This window comes from Ranitomeya imitator, chromosome 7 (assembly GCF_032444005.1).
Source record: "Ranitomeya imitator isolate aRanImi1 chromosome 7, aRanImi1.pri, whole genome shotgun sequence".
Classification (NCBI taxonomy): Eukaryota; Metazoa; Chordata; class Amphibia; order Anura; family Dendrobatidae; genus Ranitomeya; species Ranitomeya imitator.
Genome location: NC_091288.1, coordinates 14113911 through 14124074, shown reverse-complemented (window position 1 = coordinate 14124074; position 10164 = coordinate 14113911). Strand labels below are relative to the sequence as shown.

Sequence of the window (10164 nt, the reverse complement as noted above, 5' to 3'; positions counted from 1 at the left end):
TTTTCCTCATAGTTTGTAGCTTGCGAGCAGCAGGGCCCTCATTCCTCCTGGTATCTGTTGTGAACTGTGATTTCTGTTATGCTGTAATGTCTATTGTCTGTACAAGTCCCCTCTATAATTTGTAAAGCGCTGCGGAATATGTTGGCGCTATATAAATAAAAATTATTATTATTATTATATTATTATTATTATTGTACATAGGAGCCGTATTATAGTAGTTATATTCTTGTACATAGGGGGCAGTATTATAGTAGTTATATTATTGTACATAGGGTCAGTATTATAGTAGTTATATTCTTGTACATAGGGGCAGTATTATAGTAGTTATATTCTTGTACATAGGAGCAGTATTATAGTAGTTATATTCTTGTACATAGGGGGCAGTATTATAGTAGTTATATTCTTGTACATAGGGGGCAGTATTATAGTAGTTATATTCTTGTACATAGGGGCAGTATTATAGTAGTTATATTCTTCTACATAGAGGCAGTATTATAGCAGTTATATTCTTGTATATAGGGGCAGTATTATAGTAGTTATATTCTTGTACATAGGAGCAGTATTATAGTAGTTATATTCTTGTACATAGGAGCAGTATTATAGTAGTTATATTGTACATAGGAGTAGTATTATAGTAGTTATATTCTTGTATATAGGGGCAGTATTATAGTAGTTATATTCTTGTACATAGGAGCAGTATTATAGTAGTTATATTGTACATAGGAGTAGTATTATAGTAGTTATATTCTTGTATATAGGGGCAGTATTATAGTAGTTATATTCTTGTACATAGGAGCAGTATTATAGTAGTTATATTCTTGTATATAGGGGCAGTATTATAGTTTTTATATTCTTGTACATGGGGGCAGTATTATAGTAGTTATATTCTTGTACATAGGAGGCAGTATTATAGTAGTTATATTCTTGTACATAAGGGCAGTATTATAGTAGTTATATTCTTGTACATAGGGGCAGTATTATAGTAGTTATATTCTTGTACATACGAGCAGTATTATAGTAGTTATATCCTTGTACAATCTTCTTGCCTTACATCATGTTTTCAGCCCCCTAAAAATTCAACGGATTAAAAAAAAAAGATTTTATCTTTTGTCTGCAAGGATGTTTCTTCTGAGCACAAATTCTTGAAATACTTTGTATCATATTGCCCACTCTCAACATTTGCCCCCATAGGGGCAGGTTTCGGACTGTTGTCAGGGGCACATACTGTCATCTGTGTCTCAGGACCCGGGCTCGTTCCTTTCATTTGCCAGTCACCTACAAGGCAGGACAGGAGCCATCAGTCACTTATTATATTTGGCTCTGGTCAGTATTACATTGTCACCATCCAGGACCATCAAAGGATTTATGAAATTGTCCCCTATAAGATAAGGATCTGCTCTATAATATTGAAGCCGCTCTGCCAGGTCTGCGTCTGGGGTCCGAGCTGGGAGATATATCGTATTCAATCATTTGATTTAGTATAACCATGTAAAAAGTTAATTATTTACTTCCAGGACTGGTAGAGAAATCCCGTGAGACTTAAAGGGTAAATGTCATTGTAATTATTTATCTATTAATGTCATAAATCATTAGGACAATAAGAAACTTTTTAATGTATCTTATCGGAGAAATCCGCTTGTTTGTTCTCCTGGACTGATCATTCAGTCCCAAACTTCTCAATTCATGGGTAAAATCTGTCTTCAGTGAAGACAGACTTTCCCATTACTGAGATAGTAAGAGATGACAGTTGGTGCTCAGAAAGTTCTATGGAGAACTTGCAGCAGAATGTCTGCCGGCCTCTAGCTCCTCCTTCCTGCCATCTCCATAGAATGTTATGAGCACCAACTGTCATCTGTCTCAGTAATGGGAAGATCGGCCTTTGCTGAATACAGATCTTAGCTATGAATTGACGTTGAAAGATCAGTCCAGGAGGAGGAGGAAGCAGATTTCCCTTATAAAATATATTACAAAGTTGCTTATTTTTACATGCACTATGGATTTATGACATTTTTACTTTGAGGTTTTTACCGTTGCGGCACTAGTCTGGGTAATTGTTAGGACTGGAGCTGTAGTCTAGGTTATCCATTATTCATAGTTATAGTACTAGCCTTGGTAGGGTTGGGGTACTAGTCTGACTTATGTTTGTTTAGGGTTGGGGTACTAGTCTGAGTTATGTTTAGGGTTGGGGTACTAGTCTGACATGTTTAGGGTTGGGGTACTAGTCTGACTTATGTTTAGGGTTGGGGTACTAGTCTGAGTTGTGTTTAGGGTTGGGGTACTAGTCTGAGTTATGTTTAGGGTTGGGGGTACTAGTCTGAGTTGTGTTTAGGGTTGGGGTACTAGTCTGAGTTGTGTTTAGGGTTGGGGTACTAGTCTGAGTTATGTTTAGGGTTGGGGGTACTAGTCTGAGTTATGTTTAGGGTTGGGGTACTAGTCTGAGTTATGTTTAGGGTTGGGGTACTAGTCTGACTTATGTTTAGGGTTGGGGTACTAGTCTGAGTTGTGTTTAGGGTTGGGGTACTAGTCTGAGTTGTGTTTAGGGTTGGGGTACTAGTCTGAGTTATGTTTAGGGTTGGGGTATTAGTCTGAGTTATGTTTAGGGTTGGGGTACTAGTCTGACTTATGTTTAGGGTTGGGGTACTAGTCTGACTTATGTTTAGGGTTGGGGTACTAGTCTGAGTTATGTTTAGGGTTGGGGGTACTAGTCTGAGTTATGTGTAGGGTTGGGGGTACTAGTCTGAGTTATGTTTAGGGTTGGGGGTACTAGTCTGAGTTATGTGTAGGGTTGGGGTACTAGTCTGAGTTATGTTTAGGGTTGGGGTACTAGTCTGAGTTATGTTTAGGGTTGGGGTACTAGTCTGAGTTATGTTTAGGGTTGGGGCACTAGTCTGACTTATGTTTAGGGTTGGGGTACTAGTCTGAGTTATGTTTAGAGTTGGGGTACTAGTCTGACTTATGTTTAGGGTTGGGGTACTAGTCTGACTTATGTTTAGGGTTGGGGTACTAGTCTGAGTTATGTTTAGGGTTGGGGTACTAGTCTGAGTTATGTTTAGGGTTGGGGGTACTAGTCTGAGTTATGTTTAGGGTTGGGGTACTAGTCTGACTTATGTTTAGGGTTGGGGTACTAGTCTGAGTTATGTTTAGGGTTGGGGTACTAGTCTGACTTATGTTTAGGGTTGGGGTACTAGTCTGGGTTACTGTTGGGGTTCAGGTACCAGTCTGGATTACGGTTGGGGTTCAGGTACCAGTCTGGGTTATGATTGGGGTTCAGGTACCAGTCTGGGTTACTGTTTGGGTTCAGGTACCAGTCTGGGTTACTGCTTGGGTTCAGGTACCAGTCTGGATTATGGTTGGGGTTCAGGTACCTGTCTGGGTTACTGTTTGGGTTCAGGTACCAGTCTGGGTTACTGCTTGAGTTCAGGTACCAGTCTGGATTATGGTTGGGGTTCAGGTACCTGTCTGGGTTACTGTTTGGGTTCAGGTACCAGTCTGGGTTACTGCTTGAGTTCAGGTACCAGTCTGGATTATGGTTGGGGTTCAGGTACCTGTCTGGGTTACTGTTGGGGTTCAGGTACCAGTCTGGATTACGGTTGGGGTTCAGGTACCAGTCTGGGTTATGATTGGGGTTCAGGTACCAGTCTGGGTTACTGTTTGGGTTCAGGTACCAGTCTGGGTTACTGCTTGAGTTCAGGTACCAGTCTGGATTATGGTTGGGGTTCAGGTACCTGTCTGGGTTATGGTTGTGGTTCAGGTACCAGTCTGGGTTATGGTTGGGGTTCAGGTACCAGTCTGGGTTACTGCTTGGGTTCAGGTACCAGTCTGGATTATGGTTGGGGTTCAGGTACCAGTCTGTATTATGATTGGGGTTCAGGTACCAGTCTGGGTTACTGTTTGGGTTCAGGTACCAGTCTGGGTTTCTGCTTGGGTTCAGGTACCAGTCTGGATTATGGTTGGGGTTCAGGTACCTGTCTGGGTTATGGTTGTGGTTCAGGTACCAGTCTGGGTTATGGTTGGGGTTCAGGTACCAGTCTGGGTTACTGCTTGGGTTCAGGTACCAGTCTGGATTATGGTTGGGGTTCAGGTACCAGTCTGTATTATGATTGGGGTTCAGGTACCAGTCTGGGTTACTGCTTGTGTTCAGGTACCAGTCTGGATTATGGTTGGGGTTCAGGTACCTGTCTGGACTATGGTTGGGGTTCAGGTACCAGTCTGGGTTACTGCTTGGGTTCAGGTACCAGTCTGGGTTACTGCTTGTGTTCAGGTACCAGTCTGGATTATTGTTGGGGTTCAGGTACCAGTGTGGATTAGGGTTGGGGTTCAGGTACCAGTGTGGATTAGGGTTGGGGTTCAGGTACCAGTCTGGGTTACTGTTGGGGTTCACGTACCAGTCTGGGTTACTGCTTGGGTTCAGGTACCAGTCTGGATTATGGTTGGGGTTCAGGTACCTGCCTGGGTTATGGTTGGGGTTCAGGTACCAGTCTGGGTTCTGCTTGGGTTCAGGTACCAGTCTGGATTATGGTTGGGGTTCAGGTACCAGTCTGGATTATGGTTGTGGTTCAGGTACCAGTCTGGATTATGGTTGGGGTTCAGGTACCTGCCTGGGTTATGGTTGGGGTTCAGGTACCAGTCTGGGTTCTGCTTGGAGCTCATATAATTTCCCAAAACTGAGATTTATACACAGAGCAGACAGCAAATATTGATTTCTAGTCGACCAGATGAGGAGGGATTGCATTTGTGGCCGCAGTGAGCGATAATCCTGCACCGCAGCCGTCACCATCACCTACAGACAAACAGCGAATCTGTGGAAATGGTTCAGCAGCAAATAGGAAAATCAATAAAGCAGATGGTCGTGTGAGACGCGTTATCAGCGCACGTGAAGGTTTCCCCATTGTGGAGTATGGGGGGCAGGAGCGGACCCCTAACAGCGGCTCCATATTTCGCGGCCTGCAGTGGGATATCGGCAGGGTAGCACAGTGACTGCGCCATTATTATACTGTGCGCCGGTGTCGCCACCATTTATAGCACAGGGGTATTGTCCAGTGATGATGGGGCGCGATGGGAAAGAGTATTGGGCCGCGGAGCCGTTCAGACCCCCCGTCTAATGTCCGTTTTTTACATTTTTTTAATTATTGTGATACATTTTCTGTTTTTGTAGAAAAGACTTTCTATAGTCCTGGACCCAAGTCGGTGTATCAGCCCTGGGCGAGCGCCGTCAGGTAACACAACGGTTACGCCAGGTGCAACTAAAGCCGCGCAGATGGGAATAATGAAAAATACACGCGCCTGTTAGCAAATTCATGAGGTCTGTTTATGGTGGTGAAGGGCAGTCTGGGGCTGTAATACCCTTAAAATACCCCATCAAGGGCCGTCTGCCTAGCAACCCCCGGAGCCCAATCACCTGTGCCCCTCCTGGCAGAAATGTGTGCAAATGAGCCCATGCAGGTGGGTGGAAAGTGGCAGCTGGCGTTGTCTCAATGCAGGTTAATAAATCCAGGGCCCCTCCCCCCGCACCCGCTTTTTTCGCCTTCTCTTTCTGACCCATCAGGCTGCATTAACAAAAGACAGATAACTAGTTTGCATAAAAAAAGCTGCAAAAAGCCCCAAACGTTCTGGTTCCTCCCCCCTCGCCCTCTGCCGGGCCCCCTCCCCCCTCTTGTGTCAATATTTGCACGGGACCAACGCACCTAAGTGACAGGTGCGCGGAGAAGAGCGGCTGCCATTACCTGCAAAGCCAATATCCTCCGTGCGGACATGTATGTATGTGTGTATGTGTGTATATATGTGTGATGGCCGGGCTGCCCCGCTGATAAACCACAGCGCCGGGATAATTGGTGGGAAGGAGGAGGGCTATATAAAGCCGGCGCTCCGGCAGACAGCTGCTGACACCTGCCACCTCCTGCCAGCGGGTCACAGCGGCCGGCCAACAGCTACCGGTACAGAGGGGCCCGGGGACGTCTCCGCCAGGACCGCCGCCGCCGAGGAGCCTGCAACAGGTGGTATTGTCACAGGGCTACAGGTGGTCCTTGCCTGGCGCTGAGCTGAAGGTGGTCCTCACCGGGCACAGAGATACAGGTGGTCCTCACCGGGCACAGAGATACAGGTGGTCCTCACCGGGCACAGAGATACAGGTGGTCCTCACCGGGCACAGAGATACAGGTGGTCCTCACCGGGCACAGAGATACAGGTGGTCCTCACCGGGCACAGAGATACAGGTGGTCCTCTCCGGGCACAGAGATACAGGTGGTCCTCACCGGGCACAGAGATACAGGTGGTCCTCTCCGGGCACAGAGATACAGGTGGTCCTCTCCGGGCACAGAGATACAGGTGGTCCTCACCGGGCACAGAGATACAGGTGGTCCTCACCGGGCACAGAGATACAGGTGGTCCTCACCGGGCACAGAGATACAGGTGGTCCTCACCGGGCACAGAGATACAGGTGGTCCTCACCGGGCACAGAGATACAGGTGGTCCTCACCGGGCACCGAGATACAGGTGGTCCTCTCCGGGCACAGAGATACAGGTGGTCCTCTCCGGGCACAGAGATACAGGTGGTCCTCACCGGGCACAGAGATACAGGTGGTCCTCACCGGGCACAGAGATACAGGTGGTCCTCTCCGGGCACAGAGATACAGGTGGTCCTCACCGGGCACAGAGATACAGGTGGTCCTCTCCGGGCACAGAGATACAGGTGGTCCTCTCCGGGCACAGAGATACAGGTGGTCCTCTCCGGGCACAGAGATACAGGTGGCCCTCACCGGGCACAGAGATACAGGTGGCCCTCACCGGGCACAGAGATACAGGTGGCCCTCACCGGGCACAGAGATACAGGTGGCCCTCACCGGGCACAGAGATACAGGTGGCCCTCACCGGGCACAGAGATACAGGTGGCCCTCACCGGGCACAGAGATACAGGTGGCCCTCACCGGGCACAGAGATACAGGTGGTCCTCACCGGGCACAGAGATACAGGTGGTCCTCACCGGGCACAGAGATACAGGTGGTCCTCACCGGGCACAGAGATACAGGTGGTCCTCACCGGGCACAGAGATACAGGTGGTCCTCACCGGGCACAGAGATACAGGTGGTCCTCTCCGGGCACAGAGATACAGGTGGTCCTCTCCGGGCACAGAGATACAGGTGGTCCTCTCCGGGCACAGAGATACAGGTGGTCCTCTCCGGGCACAGAGATACAGGTGGTCCTCTCCGGGCACAGAGATACAGGTGGTCCTCTCCGGGCACAGAGATACAGGTGGTCCTCTCCGGGCACAGAGATACAGGTGGTCCTCTCCGGGCACAGAGATACAGGTGGTCCTCTCCGGGCACAGAGATACAGGTGGTCCTCTCCGGGCACAGAGATACAGGTGGTCCTCTCCGGGCACAGAGATACAGGTGGTCCTCTCCGGGCACAGAGATACAGGTGGTCCTCTCCGGGCACAGAGATACAGGTGGCCCTCACCGGGCACAGAGATACAGGTGGTCCTCACCGGGCACAGAGATACAGGTGGTCCTTATTGGGCACTGGACTGGAGGTGGCTAATACTGGACACAGAACAGGTGTTTTTTTTTTTTACCTGCCACAGAGATACAAGTGGTCCGTACCTGTCACAGAGTTACAGGTGGTCCGTACCTGGCGCAGTTACAGGTGGTCGTATTCTGCCACAGAGTTACAGGTGGTCCTTACCTGCCACATAGCTGAAGGTGCCCATTACCTGGCACAGAGTTGTAGTCGGCCAATTCCTGCCATCAAGCTACAGGTGGGCTTTACCAAGCACACATATGGAGGTAGCTCATACCTGACCCAGCGCAACAGGTAGTTTTTGCCTAGCAGTGCGCCGGGATACAACTACAGCTGGTCCTTACATAGCACAATGCTAGTTGTGACCGAGACCTGGGATAAAGCTACAGGTGGTGGTCCTTGCATAGCACTAAGCTGGAGAGGGGCGTAGAACTACGGGTGACCCATATCTGGCGCAGAGCTCGAGTATACCTGCATAGAGCTACAGGTGGTCCTTACCGGGCACAGTGGTGACCCTCACCGGGCACATACAGCTACAGGTGTCGCTTACCTGCCACTGACAAGTAGTTACAGGTCATCTTCATCTGGCACATAGAGCCCCGCAGCCACTTCGGTGGTCCTCACTAGACAAACATAGATGGGCACAAGAGCTACAGGTGGTCTTTCTTGGCCCACAGGTTAGATGTTTCCTCCTTACTACAGATGGGTGGTCTTACTCTCGGCACTGTCTCTTATCTGGGCACCCGTGACTATAGGTTTTCCAGCTTTGCTCACATTCACCAGAACCCGTACACCTGCTCCCGAGGACAGACAGGTAAGTCTCCCCCGGACACACAATCACCATAACTAGCTATATCATGGATTAATGGGAAGAAATTACCCGGGGGTCGCAGTTTACTTGGATTTTACACTTTTGACATGACTTATATGGGAGCCGGACATCATCCATGGGTACAGAATACATACATAGTGGGAACGCAGACGTTAGGTGTGTAGCTACATACATACAGTGCACACCTGTGTACTCTGCTATATACTCTGCTGTGTGTTCCTGTGTACTCCTCTGTATAATTCTATGTACTCCTGTATTCTCCTCTGTATACTCCTCTCTATACTTCTATGTGTAACTCTGTATACTCTCTATAATTCTGTGTACTCTGCTGTATACTCCTCTGTACACTCTTCTGTATACTCCTCTGTATAATTCTGTATACTCCTCTGTATGGTGCTCTATATACTTCTATGTGTAACTCTATATACTCCTCCCTATACTGTGTACTCTGCTGTATACTCCTCTGTACACTCTTCTGTATACTCCTCTGTATAATTCTGTATACTCCTCTGTATGGTGCTCTATATACTTCTATGTGTAACTCTATATACTCCTCCCTATACTGTGTACTCCGCTGTATACTCCTCTGTACACTCTTCTGTATACTCCTCTGTATGGTGCTCTATATACTTCTATGTGTAACTCTATATACTCCTCCCTATACTGTGTACTCCGCTGTATACTCCGCTGTATACTCCGCTGTATACTCCTCTGTACACTCTTCTGTATACTCCTCTGTATAATTCTGTATACTCCTCTGTATGGTGCTCTATATACTTCTATGTGTAACTCTATATACTCCTCCCTATACTGTGTACTCCGCTGTATACTCCTCTGTACACTCTTCTGTATACTCCTCTGTATAATTCTGTATACTCCTCTGTATGGTGCTCTATATACTTCTATGTGTAACTCTATATACTCCTCCCTATACTGTGTACTCCGCTGTATACTCCTCTGTACACTCTTCTGTATACTTTGCTTTGCATCCTGTCACCTGTTTGTGGATTTGTATTTTACTTCTTTGCAAAGTTCTTCAACTTTTGAGTGGACTGACTGCAGAGGGATCCGGAGCCGCAGCAGCTCCTGTAATGCTGGGAGTTGTAGTGTAACCATCCCGGTAGGCTGTCCTTCACATAAGCTGTCCTTGCTATTTTTTTTACAGACCCCAGTTACCTGTGGATCACAGCCCACCGCCCCCGAGCTCCATCTCTGCACCGGGCTGACGTCGAGCCAGACGTCCAATGCTTGATACAACGTTTTGTTCGTTCGGCTCGCGTTATGCCGGTGTAGCCGGACACCGAGGACTACTACTCCAAACAGATACCTGACTCAGCGCTGAGCGCTAGTGTCTGGACGTTTCCTGGACATCTCATTAATTAACATCTCCTGCACCCCCATATCTCATATAATGTTCCCTGCACCCTCATATCTCATGTAATGTCCCCTGTATCCCATATAATATCCCATGCATCCCCATGTCTCATGTAATGTCTCCTGCACCCCCATATCTCATGTAATGTCCTCTGCACCCCATGTCTCATGGAATGTCCCCTGCACCCCCATATCTCATGGAATGTCCCCTGCACCCCCATATCTCATGTAATGTCCTCTGCACCCCATGTCTCATGGAATGTCCCCTGCACCCCCATATCTCATGTAATGTCCTCTGCACCCCATGTCTCATGTAATGTCTCCTGCACCCCCATATCTCATGTAATGTCCTCTGCACCCCATGTCTCATGGAATGTCCCCTGCACCCCCATATCTCATGGAATGTCCTCTGCACCCCATGTCTCATGTAATGTCCTCTGCAC

The 10164-nt window shown here is 48.0% G+C and overlaps 1 protein-coding gene across 1 annotated transcript; it reads right to left on the bottom strand.

Moving 5' to 3' along the window:
* Window positions 1–3184: 3184 nt before the first annotated feature.
* LOC138646067 (sporozoite surface protein 2-like) lies at window positions 3185–7705 on the bottom strand. Its single transcript, XM_069735536.1, has 3 exons — window positions 7681–7705; window positions 4595–4664; window positions 3185–4508 (listed from the first exon to the last, which is right to left on the bottom strand). The coding sequence occupies exons 1-3, from the start codon at window positions 7703–7705 to the stop codon at window positions 3185–3187; spliced, it is 1419 nt and encodes a 472-aa protein (XP_069591637.1).
* Between the last annotated feature and the right edge of the window lie 2459 nt (window positions 7706–10164).